This window comes from Trifolium pratense, linkage group LG4, assembly GCF_020283565.1.
Source record: "Trifolium pratense cultivar HEN17-A07 linkage group LG4, ARS_RC_1.1, whole genome shotgun sequence".
In the NCBI taxonomy this organism is placed as follows: Eukaryota; Viridiplantae; Streptophyta; class Magnoliopsida; order Fabales; family Fabaceae; genus Trifolium; species Trifolium pratense.
In genome coordinates, this window is record NC_060062.1 from 9,113,967 (window position 1) to 9,138,900 (window position 24,934).

General features: G+C 31.8%; 3 protein-coding genes across 6 annotated transcripts; 2 read left to right on the forward strand and 1 right to left on the reverse strand.

Annotated features, from left to right (window-relative positions):
- Window positions 1-1,738: 1,738 nt before the first annotated feature.
- Window positions 1,739-24,378, forward strand: LOC123920215 (ATP-dependent DNA helicase 2 subunit KU80). Of its 3 annotated transcripts, XM_045972418.1 has the most exons (12): window positions 17,601-17,756; window positions 17,921-18,013; window positions 18,435-18,486; window positions 20,335-20,466; window positions 20,922-21,325; window positions 21,612-21,898; window positions 22,010-22,205; window positions 22,488-22,694; window positions 23,094-23,261; window positions 23,343-23,648; window positions 23,956-24,086; window positions 24,182-24,378. In XM_045972418.1, the coding sequence occupies exons 1-12, from the start codon at window positions 17,742-17,744 to the stop codon at window positions 24,240-24,242; spliced, it is 2,052 nt and encodes a 683-aa protein (XP_045828374.1). In that variant the 5' UTR covers window positions 17,601-17,741; the 3' UTR covers window positions 24,243-24,378. The 3 variants fall into 3 exon arrangements, with proteins under 3 accessions (XP_045828375.1, XP_045828376.1, XP_045828374.1); XM_045972419.1 differs by lacking the exons at window positions 17,601-17,756; window positions 17,921-18,013; window positions 18,435-18,486 and adding an exon at window positions 1,739-1,811; XM_045972420.1 differs by lacking the exons at window positions 17,601-17,756; window positions 17,921-18,013; window positions 18,435-18,486; window positions 20,335-20,466 and adding an exon at window positions 3,657-3,788.
- LOC123920216 (sugar transport protein 10-like) lies at window positions 3,687-10,660 on the forward strand. 2 transcript variants are annotated; one of them, XM_045972422.1, is made up of 5 exons: window positions 3,687-3,788; window positions 4,197-4,305; window positions 8,876-9,014; window positions 9,122-9,745; window positions 9,870-10,560. In XM_045972422.1, the coding sequence occupies exons 2-5, from the start codon at window positions 4,220-4,222 to the stop codon at window positions 10,332-10,334; spliced, it is 1,314 nt and encodes a 437-aa protein (XP_045828378.1). In that variant the 5' UTR covers window positions 3,687-3,788; window positions 4,197-4,219; the 3' UTR covers window positions 10,335-10,560. The 2 variants fall into 2 exon arrangements, with proteins under 2 accessions (XP_045828378.1, XP_045828377.1); XM_045972421.1 differs by lacking the exons at window positions 3,687-3,788; window positions 4,197-4,305 and having other exon boundaries at window positions 8,521-9,014; window positions 9,870-10,660.
- On the reverse strand, window positions 11,295-14,961 carry LOC123920217. The gene is made up of 7 exons (XM_045972423.1): window positions 14,734-14,961; window positions 14,580-14,636; window positions 13,697-13,822; window positions 12,868-12,937; window positions 12,292-12,384; window positions 12,046-12,159; window positions 11,295-11,674 (listed from the first exon to the last, which is right to left on the reverse strand). The coding sequence occupies exons 1-7, from the start codon at window positions 14,916-14,918 to the stop codon at window positions 11,618-11,620; spliced, it is 702 nt and encodes a 233-aa protein (XP_045828379.1). The 5' UTR covers window positions 14,919-14,961; the 3' UTR covers window positions 11,295-11,617.
- Window positions 24,379-24,934: the final 556 nt, after the last annotated feature.

Genomic DNA, 24,934 nt, shown 5'->3' on the forward strand with positions numbered 1-24,934 from the left:
AAAAATTTTGGAGACTTATCTACAGCTCGGTAGGCTGATTATCAAGTGATGAATTAATTTTCCCAATATTAAAGGGAGAAAAAACAACCGAAAATGCGACCCATAAGTTCAAATGAATCACTTGAAATAATAGTTTTTTATTACTATCTCATCTTGATCCTCATATAAAATAGTTTGAACCATATATGTTATGAAATCAATTATCATCAACTATTGCAAATGAGTCTTAACCACCCTGAAGCATGGTGGGTTAGTCGGTTTCAAAGATAAAAATACTCAAATAAGAAAATGAGCTAAAAAGAAAAATAAACCAAGTGATGATATGAAAAGAATATTTGACATAATTGATTATTCAGTTAAAGAAGAACTTATCAGGTACCTTAAATTTATGAAATAAAGAGATCTTGACAAATTATGTTATGAATGGAATCGATGGAACCGAAATTAAGGAAGTCAACGTTGACGATATTTTTATATATAATATAACGCTATATGTGATAAGAGTTAATGAGGATCATGAACAAAGGTCTATTGAAAATTATAGACAACATAATGATTGTGTAAATGAAAAGACGCAATTACAACATAATTAAAGTAACTTTGCAAAGTGAAAGAATTTTGGAACAGTAGTCCGTACACATGAAGATGTGAAAATGATGAGATAGAATCAATTTTCTTGCGAAAAGAAGAATGTTGAAATACATATATTCAAAATTTGACTTATTGTCTGAGAGTATTGATAAAAGTTTGTCATTGATTTTGAAAGTACTATATGGTACTTAACTAGTCGTGTTGCACATAATGGATGTTGATATAGCTTATTTATATGGATCACTTGATAGTGATATTTACATGAAGCTTCTTGAAAGATTTAATTTTCGAAAATACGAAAATATCTATTTTATTTTCGAACACAAAAATATTATAGTTGTATATCTCTTGATACAATTTTATCGTGTACTGTCCTATTATGTCCCGTCATTGTTGTTTTAAGCAAACCTTTTGAAGCGGGAAGACCGATAACCCATCATCTTCTTCTGCAAGCACAATTCTATTTTCTGAAACCACTAGTGACTTGGAGCGAGATCCCAAGAGATCCAAATTTCTCGATCCATATTTAGATTCTGCTGTGCTGATTTGGCAGTGTCTCTGTTCTATCCTTAATTTGATTCTATGCCTGGATGAGGAAATCTTTGTTTTCTAATCTCAGTATTGATGATTCAGTTTAATTCTACCTGGTGGTGATGTTCCTCATTCTCTGCTTTGGTGCATCAACGTGAGAATTCTCATATTTTCCTTGTAGTGTTGTGGGAGGTGTATATCATGTAATAGACAATGAATTTTTGTACTGTTTTCTTCATCGGAGGAAGATTTTCATCTCATTTGCAATGTTGGGTCTTGAAAGATCAATTCTTATAAAATATTTGAGGAAGATTTTCACTATAATAAAAATACAAAGTAAAATAGAATAGAATATTGATTTTAGTCCCTCAAAATAAGGACAAAATTAATGAACAAATTTTTTATGGGCTAAAACAAAATATCAAGGACCAAAAGTAAATATTGTCATATTTGCAAGAAGTAAAAACAAAAAAAGAAAATATTTTTCCAAGACTAAGAGTGAAAATTGCTATATTTGCAATGGCAATTATATTTACACATTATTTTTAAGTTGTTATGATTCCATTCTTGTTGGTTTGTTTACTAAGAGCTTCAATAACTAACATGATCCTTTTTTTTTTTGTATAATAATATGCAGTTGATTTATAACAAATATGATGAAGTGGGAATTGTCTTATTTGGAACAAAAGGTACTTACTTTAATCTTTATGATGATGAAAATATGCAACGCATGTTGTTGACTTGGTTTTTAATTGTTGTGTTTCGTTCTTATTTTAAGTAGAAACTATGCCCTCTTGATTAGATTGATGATAGGAGTCTGATACTGTATTAGAATATAATGATGGTTAATTACAAAAAAGATGTTCAGTGTTATCAAATAGCTGCCATGGCGGATTGTGGTGGCGGAATTTTCGCCACCGCTATGGTTAATATGTGAAGGATGGTGGATTGGTGGCGCTACGGTATTTTATGGCGGAAACGACGGCTTAAAATAGTGATTTTTTGCCTTTCTTCATTCGCAGCCGATAACACTGAAGATGTTCCAGAACTTCAGTGTCTGCAATTCCCTAACCTAAGCTGCAATCCGAACTGAAACCACAAGACGTTTTTCCTCTTTTAAACTCTAAAGATCCTACCCTTTCATACTACCATCGGATACTAACTATTGGGTTATCTAACGATATATTCCCCATGTTTGGTGCAACTAATTTGGAATTGTACGGCAACCCACTATGCTTACATCTTAGTTGTAGAGAACAATATTGTTGAGGGGTCCACATCAACTAGAGATATGTCCTAAGTAAGGCTTATAAAGGCTTGGACAGTCCTTACTCCTTACCTTACAAGTCGCCTTTAAGAGGTTAGACCCTAAGCCCAATTTTTAAGATGGTACGCGTGTCTATCCTAGGTCTGTTGTTTGTAAGGTCATGATCTATGTTATTCCACCCACGTTTATCCACACCCCACATGTGAAATGTTAGTCTTGGGTGTGAGCCTGTGGGGATGTGTGTTGAGAATTGAGATTATTGCTAATCCACATGCATTAGTCCATGCTTCAGATGTCCGAGTCTGTATCGATTAGAGATATATAGTCTAAGTAGTGCATATATGATATAAAGGCTTGGACAATCCTTATCTTACAAGCCGAATTTTTATGGTTGAGTTAGGCCATACACTCAAATTCATAGAAGAATAATTAACTACTGGTAGTTAGGTTAGTTGGGATAGAGGAAAATATAAAGATTGGAGGGCAATGGGGAGGGGGTATCAGTGAATCGGGAACTGAGTTGGGAAAGTCTAGGTTTATCAAAAATCTTTGATTCGTCCGTCTTCATAACTTTTGGCGTATTCCTATTCTGCTATAGTACATCAGTACAGTGTTGGGAATCCAGGTGCTATTAATAGTATTTAGTTTTCCTACTCAAAATTTTGATCCAGTTACAATTGATTAAGGTTTTCAACTTGATTTACATTTTCTATTGTAACTATTAACTGCAATGTGTCACAAGAAGAATTATGCATGTGCTTCACTAGTCATTTCTTAAATTCAGTCTTATTACATGACACTATAAAATTGTAATATTGTATAGGACTCGATGTTGGGCCATACAAGGCCAACAAGAAAATAAGTTCAACTCTGTAGAGAGGAGAACATTAAGATGGGTGTGTTGTTGCACAAAAAAGATAGAGTTAAGTGAATATATTAAGGAAAATGTTGAGGCAGAACTTACACTAGAAAAGAAAGTGAACTTGCCTTAGATTTTTTGGGTGTGTGTAGAGAAGACATGTAGAAGTAGAAGCCTCGGTAAGGAAAATAGATCAGATGGATGATTGTCTAGTAATTAATGGTAAACCTTGGAAAAATATAGTTCAAACGGTTTATCTTTAGACATGATATATGATTATTATGACTCTGTTTGATCTATGCAGCTGACTCCACATATTAGGAAAAGACTTCTGTAGTTTTGTTGTTATTTGCGTTTGATCAAAGTCGTCTATCAAGTCTCACCTATTTTGTGTTTACTTTTTTTCAGACACGGATAATGAACTAATTACCGAAGTGGGTGGATATCAGCATGTTGTGGTTTCGAAAAATTCTAAAGTTGTGAACGGAGACATTGTTGAGGCTTTACAACAACTGCCTTGAGGAACTGCTGATGGTGATTGTATCCATAAAGTTATACAGCCACATAAGTATATCTTTATTCAATGAGAAAAATATATGCTTTTGAATCTTGACCTAGTTTAAAATTGTCGCGCTAATATCTAATGGAAAATAACTACTAGATCATCTGTCATTAAAATATCTCTTTTTGGAAAATTCTTTGCTTTTGGATTCTAAATTTCATAGATTTGCATTTGTGATTCCTACTGTGTATTCTCACTGCTATATATATATACATAGTTCTTTACATAGTAAAAAATCTCCTGTTGCAAACTTCAATTGTTTCACTTAATTTTTGTTGACGATCCTTTCTTGTATGATTGGTATAATGAGCTAATATTTTCCCGAAAAGCATCTTGTTGTAGTAGATCTCTTTTACTACATTCTGGTTACCTTGACTTTAATTTAGTTCTTGACGCTTTCATTGTTGCCATGGATATGTTAATAAAAAAGTTTGGAGAAACTAACAAGGGAAAGAAACGTCTTTGCCTTATTACAAATGTTGCATCCTTGAGCAGGTAATCCATCTACCTTCCTCTTGCAAGCAAAAGAGAAAACTACAATTACGAGTTTATGACTTCCCTATACAACTTCTAACCAGTGCTGTCAAATAGCGGCGCTATAGTCTTTTAGCTTAGCGGAATTTGAATAAATTGGCTATTCTTTTGTGATACACTATTTAATACTATGTTGCATGGGTACTCCATTTTAGATGGAGTACCGGTACCGGGTATGTACCGCCGGTACCGGGTACCGGTACGCTATGGTACTCCTCCGGTACGCACCGACGCCGTACCTAGTTTTTTTTTTTTTTGAAATGGGTACGCGTGTGGTACGCGCGTGGTACACCAATTCAAAAAAAAACACGGTTTTTTTTCTTCTCTTTTTTCTTGTATTAGTTTTTTTTTATAGGAAGATTTAAGTTTTTTATTTGTTTATAACATAAAGGTAGCAACTACCGCTAAAAAACAATAACAAAGTAGCCGCCGGAATTATTCACTCATTCATTGAAAATGAATAGGCTTAATTCAAAGAGAGATGAAGATTTAATTTTTATTCATACCAATCTTCGTCTTCTCTCGAGAAAGAGAAATAGTAATACTTATAATGAAAGTGCAACAAAAATGTGGGATATTCGTAGAGATGAATGAGATTTATTTAATATATAGTTGATATTCTTGAAATTGCTAGTCTTTCTCGCGATGAACCTAACTAGAGGTCGCTCTTTTTAGTGATGATCGATAGGGAAACAATTGACTTTTTTTTGAGATAATTGTTTTTTAATTTCATATTTTGATGTTTCGAACAATTTAAATTACTTTTAAAGTGTGGTGTGATATTTTTTATGTTTAATTATTTGTTTTAACAATATAATTTTATTATTTAATATATATGATTATATTAAAAAAAATTATAGGAACGTACCCGTACCTTAATTTTTTTAAAAATGACGTACCCCGTACTAGTACCTGTACCGGATACCGGTACCGTACCCGCACCCGTGCAACATAGATTTAGTACAAAATGTTGTCAAATGGCGGGTATATTAGTGCTATGACAACCTATGTAGCGTAGCAGAATTTGAACAATCGCTGTTTTCTGCAATTTACTATTGATTGTTTATCTTATGCCTTTTTGAATATGTTTGTTTAATCTTCCTATGCTTGTTTGTATTTGACATTCATGGTAACTTATCAAATTCACAAACTTATTCTGTGAAGGAACCGAAGCAATTCAACGATTTCCTTAAACATCTTTACAATTTCTGCCAAGACAAAAACCTTCTAAGTTTAGGCAAATATCTTGCTTCCAAGGGACTCACATTGATCCCTAAAACAGAATGTAACATCCTGGATTTTTTTATCCAAGAAATGTGGGGCTATATATTTTTTGTTTTGTTCGAATAAAATAGTTATAGAGATAATTGAAATAGGATTCATAGAAATATAAACTTTATTAAAATTAAAATGAACAATAGTTTGGAAATTTCTAGCAGATGGTAACTTTATTAAAATGAACAATAGTTTGATAATTAAAATGAACTAATATAATGTTCTAGATTAATTAGAATAATGATGGTAACTGGATGATATTCATCGGCGGTTATGGTATTTTTAATGAATATGACGTAAGTAATTTGTCAAAAGAAATAAAAGGAATGGTTGTATTTGGCTGGCTTATACTGATAATAATGAATGCAATTTGAGTAAGAAAGGAAAACGGGATCAACATGTAGTATTTGCAAGCAGGCAAAACGTACATGAAGGCACTTAATTAGCATCAGATGGTTTGTCTAGTATCGAAGAACTGAAAAACGGGTCACAATATGGTTTGGCCACTCAAAATTCGAAATTCGAAATTTTTTTGACTCACTTTTACTTATATTTTGGGACGAAAGAAGTAGATCATAAAATAATTAACCAAAACAAGAAATAAAATAGATTTATATTTGATTAAATAATAAATCAATAACATTACTAAAAAATAATATATAAAACATCGGGTCGTTACACAGAAGCTATAAGAAAAATGCATAAATAAAGGAGAGAGAATTGTACAATTACTAAACTGTCCTTACCTTTTTCATTATTATTAGTAGTAATGATTAAATTGGTTGAGTATGTCACATATAAACATGGACCCACATAAAGGATAAAATTGAAAAAAATGATTTTGAAAATTGTATAGGTCATTTATTTTGGTTTCTGCATGATCTCTTTCTCATGATTCAATTCATTTTAGTGTTGATTTTTCTGTTTAACCCAAAATAACATGTTGGCAGTGCACTTAAAAGAGTGTTATTGGAAATTTAGAAGTTATAGCTAAACAATAAAGTATGATGCAATTGTATGAAAAATGTGTGGTTATTTTTGTCATGAAAGATAAGCTGAAATGGGTAGTTGAGCTTTCATGGCATGAAATTTTGGATTTATTTTTGGTATGTAGATAAGCTGAGATTTCCATTCTGCATGACTATAGTTCACGTTCTTTCCATTAAGAAACAACTAAGAAAAAACAACTAAGTAGCTGCAATATTTAAGCAATCATGAAATATAACATACTCACTCTTCCTTGTTTTGATTTAGTTCTTTTTTCTTTTTTAAAGAAGTTATCTAGATTACTTTTGGAGAACGATTTTTTTTAGAACAAAATAAAAGAAAACTTGTTTGATTAAATTAATTTAATATATGACAGAATAAAATATTTTTGCTTGTTAAATTTTGTTTTATGAACATATTTGGAAAATTAAATAACACCATCGGCCGATTGTATTTCATCATCTTGTTTCAAACTTTTTTGGATCATAATTTTTTTAAAAATCATTTTCTGAGAGATATCTTTTAAAAAAATATATTTTTTATTCTAATAATAATAATAATCCAATTTTTCTTTTTTTAAAAAATATATTGTTTTCATTTTGTTCTTTATTCTTTTTTTAAAAAGTTATGTAGATTAGTTTTGGAGAACGATATTTTTAGAACAAAATAAAAGTTTTTTTTTTTGACCGGAAAATAAAAGATTTTTTGTTACAAAAGAAAACTTGTTTGAATATACTTATATATTTATATAATATTATGAGAGAATAAAATAATTTTGCTTATAAAATTTTGTTTTATATATGAACATATTTGAAAATTAAATAACACCATCTAATTGTGTTTTTTTTTTATACTGCCATCTAGTTGTATTTTAACACCGTATTTTTTGTGAAATCAATTGAAAGAAATTAAATACTTTTTTTTTTGGATACAAATACTTTTTTTTTTACTAAAGAGAAATTAAATACTTTAAAAATAGTAAGAAAATGATTTTTTAAAATTTTGCTTGTTAAATTTTGTTTTATGAACATACTTTAAAAATAGTATGAAAATGATTAAATCAAACACATTATTATGGGCCTGTTTGTTTTGTTTTGACTTTTATTGAAAATAATTTTTATTGTGTTTTTTTAGTTATAACTTTTTTAAAAAGATTTTTTTAATAAAAGTTTCAAATAAAAAATTGCTTTAAATAGCTTATCTTGAAATCTCGTTTTAAGTATTTCATCATCTTGTTTCAAATTTAAATCATAAAATTTTAAAATAAAACACTAAGAAAAGAACTATTTTCAATTGCTTTTCATAAAAATCATTACAAATCTTTAAGATAATTCCTTTCCAAAATGGGATTCAAATAAGAAAATATCCCCTCGATTGCATATTACACTAAAAAGGAGTAGTGTTGATATGTACCTTTAAAATTCCATTTTCGAAATCTTACAAAAATTGAATTTTCAATCTAACGGCCGACAATTCACTGGATAGTAGTGTTAAAGAAGAGAATCCAGTCACAATTCACTGGATAGTAGTGTTAAGGAAGATAATCCACTCTCGATTCAACTAACTTCCGTTTACTTTTCACATTTTAGAAAGAAAAAAAAAATTATTTTCAATATGTCGACAATTGACTGGACAGTAATGTTAGGAGAAAATCCAATAGATCAATAGATCAGTAAAGTACGATTAGGGATTTATTTAAATGAGTTTGTATAGTTTCACGATAATAATGATGTGTTGCCAACAAATCAAACAATAATACTCCTGATATAGAAAATTATAAGGATAAAGACAATTAAAGATATGTGTAACGTTTATGGAATTATTTATTTGTAATAACTCCTTCTTATCTATAAAATGGAAATAATTTTTTACATCTATAAAAAAGAAACGTAGGCACAATTCTACATCATACGCATAACACAAATCTTAAGATACACAAAGTTTGAAAGATGGCTGGTGGAGGCTTAGTTGCTTCAGCAAATGGAAGGCAATATGATGGGAAGGTGACACCGTTCGTGTTGGTCACATGTTTGGTGGCGGCCATGGGAGGTCTACTTTTCGGTTATGATCTTGGTATTACCGGAGGAGTAACTTCCATGGAACCATTTCTGGTGAAATTCTTTCCCGGCGTTTACAAGCAAATGAAAAATGAATCTGCGGACAAGAACCAATATTGTAAATTTGACAATGAGCTTCTTACTTTGTTCACATCTTCCTTGTATCTTGCAGCGCTAATAGCTTCTTTCTTTGCTTCCACGACTACGAGAAGGTTTGGACGCAAGGTCTCAATGTTTGCTGGTGGCATGTTTTTTCTTGTTGGTGCATTGCTGAATGGTTTTGCCGTCAATATTGAAATGCTTATCATTGGTCGTCTATTGCTTGGTTTTGGTGTCGGATATTGTAATCAGGTATGAATTGATATCATTCGTATGCATTAATGTTTTGATACATGAAATCTAAAAAGTATTTCAAGATTGATTGATTGTAATTAATTTTGTTTGTTACTCCTAAACAGTCTGTTCCAGTGTATTTGTCTGAAATGGCTCCGGCAAAGATTAGAGGCGCACTCAATATGGGCTTTCAAATGATGATCACAATTGGAATCCTAGGTGCAAACCTTATCAACTATAAGACTGCCAATCATAAGAGTGGATGGAGAGTTTCTTTAGGTATTGGAGCCGTCCCTGCGGTTATGTTGTGTGTAGGATCTTTTTTCTTAGGTGACACACCAAACTCTATGATTGAAAGGGGTCAAAAAGAAGCAGCTAAAAAAATGTTACAAAGGATTCGTGGCATTGATAATGTTGATGAAGAGTTTCAGGATCTGGTTGATGCTAGCGAGGAAGCCAAAAAGGTAGAGCATCCATGGAAGAATATTACACAACCAAGATATAGACCTCAACTCACTTTTTGCAGTCTCATTCCATTCTTCCAACAACTCACCGGCATCAATGTTATCATGTTTTATGCACCTGTCCTTTTCAAAACTCTGGGATTTGGAAGCGATGCTTCACTCATGTCTGCAGTAATTACCGGAGGTGTCAACGTTGCTGCTACTTTTGTTTCCATTTTCACTGTAGACAAGTTTGGAAGAAGAATTTTGTTCCTTGAAGGCGGTGTCCAAATGCTTATATGCCAGGTAAAAATTGCTACTAATTAACTAATAAATAATTGTTTATATTTTAAATAATTATACGTATATCATCTGTGCTAAGACTTTTTACAATCATGACTGATATAAAAGTTATAATCATTGAATGTAGATTGTTGTTGGAAGCATGATTGCGATGAAGTTTGGAGTTAGCGGTCAAGGGTCATTTACAAAAGGTGAAGCAAATCTTCTGGTGTTCTTTATATGTTTGTATGTTGCGGCATTTGCATGGTCTTGGGGTCCATTGGGATGGTTAGTCCCTAGTGAAATATGTCCTCTTGAGGTTCGATCTGCAGGTCAAGCTACCAATGTTGCCGTGAACATGTTATTCACCTTCGCCATTGCTCAAATTTTTCTTAATATGCTTTGTCACTTGAAGTTCGGGCTTTTCTTCTTCTTTGCCGGCTTTGTGCTCATCATGACAATTTTCATCGCCTTGTTTATGCCCGAGACAAACAAAGTCGCCATTGAAGAAATGAATAATGTGTGGAAGTCTCACTGGTTTTGGAGGAAGTTTGTTCCTACTACTGTCAATGATCATGACCATAAGGGGATGCGTGAAATACCCATGGCATAGACACTATTATATGTGTGATATAACAATTTTCATTAATTCATTGTATTAACTAGCTAAAGACCCGTGTATTAGCACGAGTGCGTTGATTTCACTTTAAAAATATTTTAAGCATTTGTTTATTTTATTTTTGAAAATTTGTTGCACCGTGTCCGTTATGGATTGTAGGTGCTTATTTTAGTATTATAAATGTTTGTTTATTCTATGAGAAGATTTGTTAAAATATTTTCCTCGTGTTGCAGTGTGTTTATATCCACCACATTTTATGTTGCAAGTACTAATTTGAATGTCCCATATTTATTATTAGTACACAACGATATAAATTTGAATCATAGGTGGTTACTTATAATTTTGTGATAAAGGTAGTTTTTTGTTTTTGTTTTTTTTATCGCGAGTTTAATCTGGGACGATAAATGTAGTTTTACTCAAAGGAAACTCATTGTCCAATCCAATAACAAAATATTGCAAGTTATAGTTAAATCATTTTTGTGACTAAGGCAATAATATTGGTGTTTGTTTATCATAATGTAAACACATAATTGCATAATCAATTATAACTCAACATCCTCTTTGTCTTCAACTTATAACAGTGGAAATACAATCCTTTTACTTTTCTTTTTAAACCAAACAACACCATAACTAGCATCAAGCAAAATCTAAAAGATCAATAACAATAATGAGAAAAATTAAAATAGAATGGAAGAATTAAAATATGAAAACACATAAGATAAAACTAAAGCAAAGAGAGAATAGGACCTAATAGTGAAAATAGGGCAAAAATAAAATACAAAGTCAATAAAAGGCTACAACTTAATAATGAGATGTCCTTAATCTTGTGACTATGCTTTAAGTAGAAAATAGAAATGCTATTGTAGGTAGTTTGAAAATAGTTTCTGTGTGTACATTCAAAAGTTGAAGGCCAGTTAATGTATAAGCATGCAACAAAGTCGATAAACAAAGTAGTTAAATTTACTTATATTTGAGACCATCGAATATATTCGCAACTGGATGAAGTATTAAAATTCACATTTCAACTTTAACAAATTTATTAGGATTAGTCTAGTATATTAAAGGGTTCGAGAAGAATACATGAAGTTTGACGTTAGAGAAGATTTGAGGCGATATCTTCATATCATTCCTTCCTAAGAGCAGAAATATTGTTCTCAATCATTTCAATAATCCTAATAATCTGAAGAAACGTTTTCTTACATTAATTGTGTGAGCTTTGTAATCTACTAAGCTATTTTTTTTGCTTAAATACCCATATGAATCTTGCATAGGTTTACTCATATAGTAGTTTCTTGAGATGCCCATCCTTTCTTCTCCAACTCTTGTCGCAGTGCCTGTCAATAAGCAAGACGATAAAACATGTCAACTTCTTATTTTGGAACATGGAACCTACGGTAGACGGAAAACATAAAATACGGAGTTGGAGTGACTCCCAAATAGGCGACTCAAAGAATCAAACTCAGATTCTTTTCTTGGAGAAGAGTCGTGTTACCAATTCTCATAACACCATGTTGGTCACTTTGCTTATTTTGGCATTACTTTTTAAACAAATTTATGTTGTGTTAAAGTGATTAGCATAGAAAAAAAAATTAATTTGAACTCAAATTTAGTTAATCACATAAAATTAAATTAAGAAGTGTTTTATTGATATGAATGAAAATGAAGCATCACACAGAAAGCACATATATCAGCGATGGAGTTTTACCTTGATTCTTTTCCTATTCACATCAAAATCAAAGTTTCCCAACCTTGACGCAGATCGATACTCCACGATCGAACCTTTACCTGGTCGGAACCAAAACTCAACATCGTCTACGAACTGTTTACATTGCAATGCAAGGAAGGGGCGCGGATTAGTACAGGTTCTTGAAATCATCATATAAATGTATAAATAATGGTTTTATTTCATGATGAGTTTACTTTTCCTTAGATGTAATATAAACATACATACCCCTAAGATTGAGCTTTGATACTCCACATGAACATAATCTTCTTTCCTTTCAACTATTTTTGGTGTAAATTTGTCTGGTTTTGTTGATTCTATCTGTCAAATCATCAACAACTGGTTTCAGCTGCACTTCAATGATTTGAGAAGTGCAAATAACATATACTATAACAATCCAATTATAATACTACCTAGCAATGTTGTCAAATACTAGTAGCTATAGCGGTGCATAATTTGAACAAATCATTATCATTCCGCAATAAGCTATTTACTACAAAGTGTTATTAAATAGAGGCTACATCGACGCTATACTGCTATGGCACTGTAGCGTAACAAAATTAGAACAAACTCTTTTTTCCGCGATCTGCAATGGACAACACTACTACCTAGAGGGTAACATAACATGTGTAACCAATAATTTATAATTTGAGGACTATTTTTGTTAATTTCTAAATTTTAGGGACAAACATGACAATTTCCTACAATTTTAGGGATCAAATGAGGTTTCAATCAGTTGTATATAGCTTGAGACAAGCATTGTAGTGGTAAAACTTGTGGTATGAATGAATTAGATTTTATTACCACATCTATTAGCTCCTCAATTGCTTCTTCTCTGCTCACAGGACTTTTCCTGCCTTCAGGGTTATAGTTCCTGTACAATAATTATAATAAAGAATTTAAATAAAGAGCTTAAATTTTGGTGGGACCATAAACACTCAATTGAATTGAAAGACCAAGCTAGTAAAATACTAATAATCATAATAATAATATAATAAAATTAAACAAAACATAGCAGTATTTCCACCTACCAATATTTAATTAAGTCAACATTCAACAGGGAACAACCAAAAGTCATGTCAACATGGGTTGGTTCAAAACGTGATACATTATTTTAAGTGGACCATTACAAATTTACAACGTGATTCAGACAAATATACTCTGTTGTAACTTCATTTTGGATTAAACCCAATATCAAGGAAAATGCTAACCAGTGCTTCAGAGTCTGTGAGGACTTAAGCACACGAGGAAAGTCCATTTCAAAAGACTAGCCCAATAAGTGGAAGAGCTTTATAGCTTAAATACCACATTGAGCACTTTGACATACTCGATGTGAGACTCCTACCAAAGACATTCTTTAAGGATCATAAATAATACTCCCTCTGGTCTCATATATAAGTAAAGTTTTTTATTTTTTCAGGTTCATTGAATAATTGATGTATCTTGTTCATATTATGGACCAAATACATCAGTTATTCAATAAACCTGGAAAAAAAAAACCTTTGCATATACATAAGACCAGAGGAAGTATTAAGTTCTTATGACCAGAGGAAGAACCTTGAATAAAAACACAGAAATTGCTGCTAATTCATGTAGCCCTAGAAAACTAAGGTTAAAATGAAGAAAAGTTTACCAAGGAGGAGCATAGTGGGTGAGATCACTGACATTCTCAGAGGTTGACACACAATTCTTAGTTGCTGGACACAAAGCCAATGCTGGTGAGCTTTTTTGAACTCCAAGATATTCAGGCTTCTTCCCACTGCACCAAAACACAGAGTAAAACAACTTAATTAAGCGCTTATGCAATAACCATAGAATATCACATAAAATCTGTTAATATAATTCAACAGGAAATAAGGTAAACTCAAAATGAATAAGCTGTTTTTATAAGCTATCTTATCAAAAAGCATATGATTTTTTTGGTTTTGAATTTTTTTTCTCTGATATAGCCTATAGGTACATTCGAGGTAATGTCATCTAGTAAATAGAGACACCACTTTCAAATGGAATTTGAACCTTAGTTTGTCACATTCTAGGATACTAGCCCCTTGTGTTGGTGAATTTATTTTTGTTGTTGTCTCGACCCTCCGATTTCTGAGGGGAATGTGTTCTGGTAATCTATAGTTTGGCCGAGAGAAGTAATTAAAGTCTGACAAATGATTGTTTCATCCAAGATTTGTACTGAATTATCCCGAAAGATTTCATCTTTAACCGAGTTCATTAACCACTTGAGCTCAATCACTTGATTATTTTTCACCACTCATTGATATCAATCTTGAATAAAAAAATATTCACTTTAAAAAAATAACTTTTTTTTGTGCATTCGAATATAGGGGAAAATTAACCAAGCCTCCCCTGCTAAGAATTGTTCGGAAAACTCGAGTTCGATTCCTGTTGGGAACAATTTTTTGTCAGACTTTACTTAACTCACGGCTAAACTCCGGATAACCGGAGCTCATTCCTTTGTGAACCAGATGTTAATAGCAAAATAGAAATGTAGGGGTAAAACATGGTACCTGAAATTGAAGATGGCACCAATGGTTGCTAATTCGCTACTCCTCAATATAAGCTGTCTTTAATTAATATAAGCAAAAAACAAAAAGAAATTGAAGTGTGAGAGATTTGACAATATGAATAAATAAGAATTAGGAAGTAGAAATTAGTTAGTACCTTCGATTGATTTGGTGGGTGTTGTTGTTTGTGTCGTGGTTTTCTTCCTCTTCCTGCTTCTTGTTTAGAATACTAGGAGGAAGAAAGAAAGAATTGGTTTTGTTTTTGTTATTGTTGTTGTTTTGTACTATTTTGGAGTGAAATTTGAGGTTGCAGAATGTAGTTGAAGATGTTGATGATGCCATTGTTTCTTAGGATAGATAGAGACTTGAACTTGAGTTGAGAGAGTACTTTCTTATATAGACAGTACTCCTATATATTATTATGACTTATGAGAATGTAAGATCGATCTATCCACAATAAATAATACAAAAATGAATGAAACGTGTGAAATTAAATTGTGGACGGTCATACCATGACCCTTGTATAAAGGATTAATCTTTTGGCGTAAACCAGATAGGTTCTGCGCACAATTGTAGAGATTAATTTTTCGAGTTTTGTAGAATTTAAATGGATAAAAAAAACTCTCTCCAAAAGTTTTAACACTGCCGCATGCCTAAGTTAGGGATCGAACCCAGGATTTTGGTTAAACTATAAGAGAACTGCGTCATCTCAGCTAAGTGTTCTTGGGTGTATAAAGGATTAGTCTAAGGTGTGCAATATCTAAACAATTAAAAAGAATAGTTTTTTTATTACAAAATAATAATAATTTATTTAAAAGTTTTTTTATGGTAATATATTTAAAAGTTATACATTTAAAAATTAAAATATGTAAGTTTCAATATATATTTAATATTTTAAACTTCTTATCAAGTAAAAATTTACCCGCAATAAAAAAACTCATACAACAATTTTTAATAGTATATCAACGTTTCTTCAACAAAGAAAAAAAAGTATAACAATGATGATTAATAAATTAAGGATAGATATTATAGATACATTATAAATTAGGGATTGCTACAATCACATTATAAATGGTTGTTAGGTCGGACGTTACGACCGGGGGGTCGAACCTCAATCCATTCACTATGTGTGTGTGTGTGAATTTTTGATGGTTGGCCCTTTCATCCATGTACAAAAATAAAAAGAGTGTTTTATCACCGATTGTAGTTTTATTTAACTTTTAAATAATGGATCATGTTAAATAGTGTCCCGAAAATACTAGTTAAACGTACTTAAAAAAAACTATAATAAAAAATAACTTTTACATTTTTAAAATATCGAATGCACAAATCACAGAATAAAATTTTCATATTAATATCTTTAAGGAAAATGTTAAACAGTGTTCCAAGACAATGGTTAAGCGTATTAAAAAGGAAACTCTATCTTAGAACTTGTGCATTATCTTTAATTTCGGCGGTGAGGCCATATTTAACATTTTCCCGTCAATAGTAATACAATCACACACAAATATATGATTTAGACACACAAAAAGATGGACGGTGGGTTAGGGTCTCCTAGTTTCCACATCCATTATCTTTTGACTATTTGACTAAATAGTACTAGAGTATTAGTATTTAACTTATTTCTTCTGTTTTCATGAGCTTAACTCAGTTAGTAAAGACATCATATTATATATACAGGAGTTTGAGTTTAAACTCTGAACACTTATTCACCTTTAAGATGAAATTTCTAGTCACCATACTACTTAATAAAAAAAAAAACTTATGCCTTTGATAGCGAGAAGTGATCCATTGGTAAAAAAGATGTCCTAAAATAAATACTAACTCTTTTTATTTTTATTTTTGATAATATTAATTATTTATTTTTCAATTTTACTCTCTAATTAATATTGTAAAACAACTTTTATCTTTTTCAAGTTAACTAGAACATCGACTCGTGCGGTGCACGTGTCTAATTAGCGATAAAATATGATAATTGCAAGAATGAAATGTATACGAAAAAAAGTTGATGAACATTAAACAATAGTATATTAGCCGACACGAGAAATTCTTAGGTGAGTCATCACCTAAGCATTAATGATTAGGCACAACCAATTAAATAATTACAACTCATTAATATATTAAATAATTATAAATAATTAATAGAGTAGTAATTAAAACCAAATCTCAATAAATAAGGAAGAAAAAAAAGAGTTATCAAGAAACATGTGATGTGCACTTTATTAATTTATTTTTTTCTAATTGCACATGTATATATTTTTGTTCCAACTAAGCTCTCTCTCTTTTTGTTTTTTATTTTTAATTTCTTTGTATAAATTATTTTTATATGAATACTTTGATATTTAATATACTGTTGAATACGTGGTAAGTATAATGTCATATCATATTTTGATACTAATTTATATTTACATAATTCATATTTCAAAGAATTTTGCATATGGAATAGCGGTGCCCAATAATATAAGTTGGGTACCAAAGAATTTACCTTATTTTTATTCATTATTATTTTTGTACTTTTTGGAAATATAGGGACTGTCCAAACTATTATTATGAATTTGTTTGATAAAGAAATAGTGAATAATAGATAAACATACTTATATTGTATAAATTATAATGTAGTTTATAGCCGATAGGCTAGATAATTCAATTTACATTATTTAGTAAAATTATCCGTTGAATTATCTTATTAATATAAAGTGTCATAAAAAATATTTAATTAATATTTAATTATTTTAAAGTAAGATAATAGAAAAAAATTCAATAGAAATATTTTTAGTTTCCTAGCCTAGGACTCTGCTATAAGACCCATTAAATATTCCATTCAAGAATCACGTGAGTTTAACTTCGTTGGAGGGGCATCACATATATTATGTAGGAGTTGGAGTTTCAAATTTTTTGATAGTACTCCACTTATTCATAAGTGAGATTTTTAGCCACTAAACTAATAGAAAAAAAATATAAAATATTCCATTGAAGAATATACCAATTTGGATTCTAATAATAAAAAACAAAACAAAAAACAACAGAATATTCTGAATTTGGTGGAAATTGAGTCCATTTGACTTTAGGTATTTTAAGCAAAAACCTTTTGAAGCGGGAAGACCAATTACCCATCATCTTCTTCTGCAAGCTTATACCTTTACACTCTCTTCTCCTTTTCCATCCATGGCTCGCAACAAGGTTCGATTTTTTCTTCCTTTTCCAACACCCTTTTCCATTTCCTTACTTCATTCTTCTGGGTTTAGGGTTTTACTTCTATTTTACTCATTTTCCCCCTTTTCAGATTTTTACTATTTCTTCAAATTTTACTGTTTTTGAACGCTTAATTTTGAAATGAAACACAGGAAGCTTTGCTTTTGCTGCTTGATGTGGGCCCATCCATGCATTATGTTCTTCCTGAAGTTGAGAAAGTTTGTTCCATGCTTGTACAGAAGAAGGTATTAATCAATAATCATACCTTATAATATTATTTATTTTGGTTTAAATATGTTTTTAGTTCTAAGTGTTTTTTGTTTTAATCCTGCAAAATTTAATCATATTGAAATTGATCATGTAATAAGTAGAATATTTTATTTTAGTCCCTCAAAAGTAAAGGAACACATTTTTTAGGGACTAAAACAAAACAAAAAAATTTTAGGAACAAGGACCAAAAGCAAAAATTGTTATTTTTGCAAGAAGTAAAAACAAAAAAAAGAAAATATTTTTCCAAGTTTAAGAGTGAAAATTGCTATATTTGCAATGACAATTATATTTACACATTATTTTTAAGTTGTTATGATTCCATTCTTGTTGTTGGATTTGTTTACTAAGAGCTTCAATAACTAACGTGATCCTGTTTTTTTGTATGATAATATGTAGTTGATTTATAACAAATATGATGAAGTGGGAATTGTCTTATTTGGAACAGAAGGTACTTTACTTTAATTTTTATGATGATGCAAATATGTAATGCATGTTGTTGACTTGGTTTTTAAATTTTGTGTTTTGGTCTTATTTTAATTAGAAACTCTGCTCTCTTGATTACATTGATGATAGGAGTCTGATACTGTATTAGAATGATGGCTAATTACAAACAAGATGTTCAGTGTTATCAAATAGCTGCCATGGCGGATTGTGGTGGTGGAATTTTAGCCACTGCTATGGCCAATTTGTGAAAGATGGTGGATTGGTGGCGCCATGGTATTTTATGGCGGCTTCAAATAGTGTTTTTGGCCTTCCACCATTGTCCGTCATCCGCAATCGATAACACTGAAGGTGTTGCAGAACTTTAAGGTCTGCAATTCCCTAGCCTAAGCCACAATCCAAACTCAAATCACCGGACACTTTTCCTCTTTTAAACTGTAAACCCTATTACATATACATTGTGATATCCTACCCTTTCTTACTACCATCGGATACTAACTAATGGTAACAAACTATTGAGTTATCTAACAATATATTTCCCATGTATGGTGCAACTGATTTGGAATGGTGGTACGACAACATACTATGCTTACATTTAGTTGCAGAGAACATATTGTAGAGGGGTCAACTAGAGATATGTCCTAAGTAAGGCTTGGACAGTCCTTACCTTACAAGTCGATTTTATGAGGTTAGACTCTAAGCTCAAATTTTAAGATGGTAAAAGTGTCTATCCTAGATCTGTTGTAAGATCATGATTTCTGTTATTCAACCCATGTTTATCCACACCCCAAATGTGAAAGGTTTAGTCTTGGGTGTGAGGGTGTGTTTTGACATAGTCTAAGTAGTGCATATAAAGAACAATCCATACCTTATATGCCAATTTTGTGTGGTTGAGTTAGGCCATAAGCTCAAATTCTTAGAAAAACTGCTGGTAGTTAGGTTAGTTGGAAAAGTGGAAAATATAAAGGTTGGAGGGCAATGGAGAGTGGGGTTTCAGTGAATTGGGAACTGAGTTGAGTGAGTCCAAGTTTATCAAAAATCTTAAGAAATCTTTGATTCTTCTGTCTTCATGACTTTTGGTGTATTCCTATTCTGCTATACATCAGTACAGTATTGGGAATCCAGGTACTATTAACAGTATTTGTTTTTCCTACTTAGAATTTTGATTCAGTTTCTATTGATCAAGGTTTTCCATTTGGTTTACTTTTTCTATTGTAACTATTAACTGTAATGTGTCACGAGAAGAATCATGCATCTACTTTACTAATCATTTTCTTAAATTCAGTCTTCTTTTTTTTTTTTTTTTTTTATGTTATGGAGGAGTGCTTTGACTTTATTTGTGATAAAGAAGTATTTTTCAAGACTAGGGAAAATTTTATTACACCACACTATAAAATTGTAATATTGTATAGGACTGGATGTTGGGCCGTACAAGGCCAACAAGAAAAGAGTTGTTGCACAAAAAAGATAGAGTTAAAAGTGAATATATTAAGGACAATGTTGAGGCAGAACCTACACTAGAAAAGAAGTGAACTTGCCGTAGATTTTTTGGGTGTGTGTGGAGAAAGACATGTAGAAGTAGAAACCTCGGTAAGGAAAGTAGATTAGATGGATGATTGTCTAGTAATTGTGGGAAACTTAGGAAAATTATAGTTTAAACCGTTGAAAACGAGTTAGATTGAAATGGTTTATCTTTAGACATGAATCATGATATATGGTTAGGATATTATGACTCTGTTTGATCTATGCACCTGATTCCACATATTGGGAAAAGACTTCTGTAGTTTTGTTGCTGTTGGAGTTTGATCAAAGTCGTCTATCATGTCTCACCTATTCTGTGTTTACTTTTTTTCAGACACGGATAATGAACTAACTACAGAAGTGGGTGGATATCAGCATGTTGTGGTTATGAAAAATTCTAAAGTTGTTGACGGAGACATTGTTGAGGCTTTACAACAACTGCCTCGAGGAACTTCTGATGGTGATTGTATCCATAAAGTTATACAGCCACATAAGTATATCTTTATTCAATGAAAAAAATATATGCTTTTGAATTTTGACCTAGTTTAAAATAGTCACGCTAATATCTTATGGAAAATAACTAGATCATCTGTCATTAAAAGTATCTCTTTTGGAAAATTCTTTGCTTTTGGATTATAAGATTTCATAGATTTGCATTTGTGATTCCTACTGTGTATTCTCACTGCCATATATCTCTGGTTTTAATTCTTTTTTCTTTTATTGTAATTGACTATACATATGTAGTTCTTTACATAGTCAAAAATCTCCTGTTACAAACTTCAATTGTTTCACTTAATATTTGTTGGCGATGCTTTCTTGTATGATTGGTATAATGAGGCAATGAGCTAATATTTTCCTGAAAAGTATTATGTTGCAGTAGATCTCTTTTACTACATTCTGGTTACCTTGACTTTGATTTAGTTCTTGACGCTGTCATTGTTGCCATGGATATGTTAATAAAAAAGTTTGGAGAAACTAACAAAGGAAAGAAACGTCTTTGCCTTATTACAAATGCACAATGTCCAATAAAAGATCCGTATGAAGGATCAAAAGAAGAGCAAGTTACCACGATTGCTAAACAGATGACAGCTCATGGTATGAGAATGGAAAGTATAATTATTAGAGGAACACTTAGTCAAGATGCAAACAAAGAAATAATTGATGAGAACGACCGTCTTTTAAATATTTTTTCGAAGGAAACATCAACAAGATTGTTGTATGTAGAGGATCCAATTTCTTTATTTGGTGCCCTAAAAACCCGAAATATAACTCCAGTTACAGTTTTCAAAGGGGATCTTGAACTCGGCCCAAAACTGAGGATTAAGGTAAGATTTGCAATATGATATGTAGGTTTAGTCTCCAGGTTCATAATGAATCTCATATTTATGTGTGCCTATCATTAGCTTGTTAACAGTCTTCCATTGTGTACGTTTTCCCATTAAGGCATGGTGAACACATACGAGGGAACCTTTGGTGTTGTTTTCCCTTCATCTTAATGTTTAGCATCATATTTTAATTGTATTACCTATCAAAATGTCTTTTTTTTTTAAATAAAGCGATGATGAGTGAGAAAATGCATTTTGTTTTCATGAAAACTTAAATGATAATCAGGTATTGGTGTACAAGAAAACACAAGAAGAGAAATTTCCAACTCTGAAGAAATACTCTGATAAGGCTCCTCAAACTGATAAATTCGCAACACATGAAGTCAAAGTAGATTATGAGTACAAGAGTGCTGAAGATCCGGATAAAGTTGTCCCTCCAGATCAAAGAATTAAAGGTTATCGGTATGGGCCTCAAATAGTTCCTATTTCCTCTGCTGAGTGGGATGCTGTAAAGTTCAAACCAGAAAAGGGTGTGAAGCTTTTGGGATTTACTGATTCTTCTAATATATTGAGGTAAGATTGCATATGCTTCAATGGAATATATTTGATTCAAATTTATAAAACCTAAAGGAGATTTCCCGACTCATTATTTCACTTTTCCTTGTTTTAAATTGTCCACTAAAGACACCAATACATGAAAGATGTCTATGTGTTCATAGCTGAACCTGGAAATACAAAAGCTGTGCTTGCAGTTTCTGCACTATCAAGGGCTATGAAGGAAATGAATAAGGTGGCAATTTTACGGTGCGCCTGGAGACAGGGACAAAGTAATGTTGTCATTGGGGTCTTGACACCCAATGTATCTGACAGAGAAAATATTGTAGGTTTTTTGTCTCAGTTTATCAGTTTACTTTTTCTGGTTTCCTATAAAGCACCGACACAAAAATGCACAATGGACACAATACTGACACGTCGACATTGGTAATATTTGAGAAAATAGAATAATTGAATATAACCACGTGTCAGTGTCGTCTCAATGTCAGACACAGACATGTGTAGGACACCTGACACACCTTGAATCTAAAGTGTTAATGCTACATAGTTGCTTTCTATTCTGCTGCTTCATCCTTTATGTAATAATTTGCTTCTTTATGCTGTGCAGCCTGATTCATTTTACTTCAATATTCTTCCTTTTGCTGAGGATGTGCGAGAGTTTCAATTTCCTTCTTTATCTAGTTTTCCAGCATTGTGTCAGCCAAACAAACAACAGCTAGAATCTGCAGCTAACTTCATAAAAATGCTTGATCTTGCACCAGATGGGAAAAAGGAAGTCTTGCTTCCTGACTTCACACCAAATCCAGTACTGGCGGTAGTGCATTTTCTATCTACTTATCTGTTTCTAGTTTAATTCCTTCCTTCTTTATTCATTTAAATTTCCATGTTTCATTTTCCTTCTGATTTGTTTTCTCTTAGAAGGGTTTGAGAGGTTTTGTTCTGAATTTGGATTTGTCTTATGATTGTTACTTGATCTACCAATCTGCATCATGCCTTAATCCTTGTTAGTATTGGATGCCGTATGATTTGGGAAGTTATGTTTAATGCCTTAATCCTAATTATCTTGTATATTTAAAAGTTAATCATCTTATTTATCCTATTATGTATAAATTAGTATGATGATTTGAAGGTAGAGAGACTTCTAACTAACCTTCCCAGAAATAAAGAATACTGTCAAGCTAAAGCTAACTGATATATTTGTATATCTTTTCAGCGCTTTTATCATTATCTTGACCTGAAATCAAAGCATCCAGATGCTTCGGTACCTCCTCTCGATTACACACTCAGAAAAATTACAGAGCCTGAGACTAACTTGATTTTGCAAAAAGAATCTGTCGTTGACTCATTTCGTAGGTCTTTTGAGCTGCAGGGAAATCCCTTGGTAAGAATGAACACTTACTTTCTAGTGGAGTAATTGTTACTAACTTCAGATGTGTTTTACATTCGTAATATCTCACTGCAGAAAAAGCCAAGACGTTTATTGCGAGATAAGACAAGTGACGAAGCGGGTAAAGAAAACATTACAGCACCGCCTGCCAATCTCATTGAATACAAATCTGTTAAAGTTGAGAACATCGGGGATCTGACACCTGTTCAAGATTTTGAAGCAATGATTTCACGACGAGACAGTCCAGACTGGGTTCTAAAAGCAATCAAGGATATGAAAAATAAAATATTTGGTATGGTAGAAGACTCCCATGAAGGTGATAACTATCCCAAAGCACTGGAATGTTTAATTGCACTTCGCAAGGGTTGCATCCTTGAGCAGGTAATCCATCTATCTGCCTTCCTCTTGCACGCTAAATAGAAAACTACAGTTACGGTGTTATAGCGTATCAGAATTTGAAATATTTAGTACAAAGTGTTATCAAATAGCGGCTATAATGGCGCTATAGCAATGTAGCGTAGCAGAATTTGAACAACCACTATTTTCTGCACTCAACAATTGACCACACTGCTTCACATTTTTATCTGTTATCTTATCCCTCTTTGAATTTGTTTGTTTCATCTTCCTATGCTTCTTTTTGTATTTGAGATTCATGGTAAATTGTTAAACTTACAAACATTCTGTGAAGGAACCGAAGCAATTCAACGATTTCCTTAAACATCTTTACAATTTCTGCCAAGAGAAAAACCTTCAGAGTTTCTGTGAATATCTTGCTTCTAAGGGACTCACATTGATCCCTAAAACAGAAGCTATAGACAGGTTTCTGCATGATCTCTTTCTTATGATTCAATTCATTTTCGTGTTGATTTTTCTGTTTACCATATCATAATTGTTCTTTGTTTTCATCAATACAGTGATGTTACTGATGAAGAAGCCAGAAGTTTCTTGGTAAAATCTGAATCCAAAAGTGATTAATTTGATTCCCCTTATTTGTGCATTTTTATGCTATTGGCAGAATGCAGGAATATACTGTAAATATTATTGGTAACAACCACCTTATATTCTGAAATTTGATTACATTTATGAAAAATTAGAATTTGCTGAGCTTGAATTCCACAGGCATATGTGCTTAATACAAAAAATGCACTCTTGTGTTCTGGTCTATTTTTTTTAGTTAAATTAGGTGTCTCGTAAATTTATCTTTCTTCCTTTAAAAAATAGAAATATTTTTAGTCCCTACAATTTGCGACGCGATCCCAATCTTATACTTTATTGCGTGTTCGAATTTAAAACATTTAAATTTAACCCAAAATAACATGTTGGCAGTGCACTTAAAAGAGTGTTATTGGAAATTTAGAAGTTATAGCTAAACAATAAAGTATGATGCAGTTGTATGAAAAATGTGTGGTTATTTTTGTCATGTAAGATAAGCTGAAATGTGTAGTTGAGCTTTCATGGCATGAAATTTTGGATTTATTTTTGGTATGTAGATAAGCTGAGATTTCCATTCTGCATGACTATAGTTCACGTTCCTTCCATTAAAAAACAACTAAGTAGCTGCAATTTCGTTCATAGTTTAAAAATGTTTGAGATGCTCCTATTTTCTACCCTTCTCAATATTTAAGTAATCATGAGATATAACATACTCACTCTTCCTTGTTTTGATT

Coding starts and splice junctions, on each gene's coding strand:
- LOC123920216 (XM_045972421.1), top strand. CDS start 8,556: ATGGCTGGTGGAGGCTTAGTTGCTTCAGCAAATGGAAGGCAATATGAT. Junction 9,015..9,121: donor GTGTCGGATATTGTAATCAG/GTATGAATTGAT, acceptor ACTCCTAAACAG/TCTGTTCCAGTGTATTTGTC. Junction 9,746..9,869: donor TCCAAATGCTTATATGCCAG/GTAAAAATTGCT, acceptor CATTGAATGTAG/ATTGTTGTTGGAAGCATGAT.
- LOC123920217 (XM_045972423.1), bottom strand. CDS start 14,918: ATGGCATCATCAACATCTTCAACTACATTCTGCAACCTCAAATTTCAC. Junction 14,637..14,733: donor ACCCACCAAATCAATCGAAG/GTACTAACTAAT, acceptor TATTAATTAAAG/ACAGCTTATATTGAGGAGTA. Junction 12,385..12,867: donor TTGAGGAGCTAATAGATGTG/GTAATAAAATCT, acceptor ATGATTTGACAG/ATAGAATCAACAAAACCAGA.
- LOC123920215 (XM_045972418.1), top strand. Junction 18,487..20,334: donor TGTCTTATTTGGAACAGAAG/GTACTTTACTTT, acceptor ACTTTTTTTCAG/ACACGGATAATGAACTAACT. Junction 21,899..22,009: donor GATTCTTCTAATATATTGAG/GTAAGATTGCAT, acceptor TGTCCACTAAAG/ACACCAATACATGAAAGATG.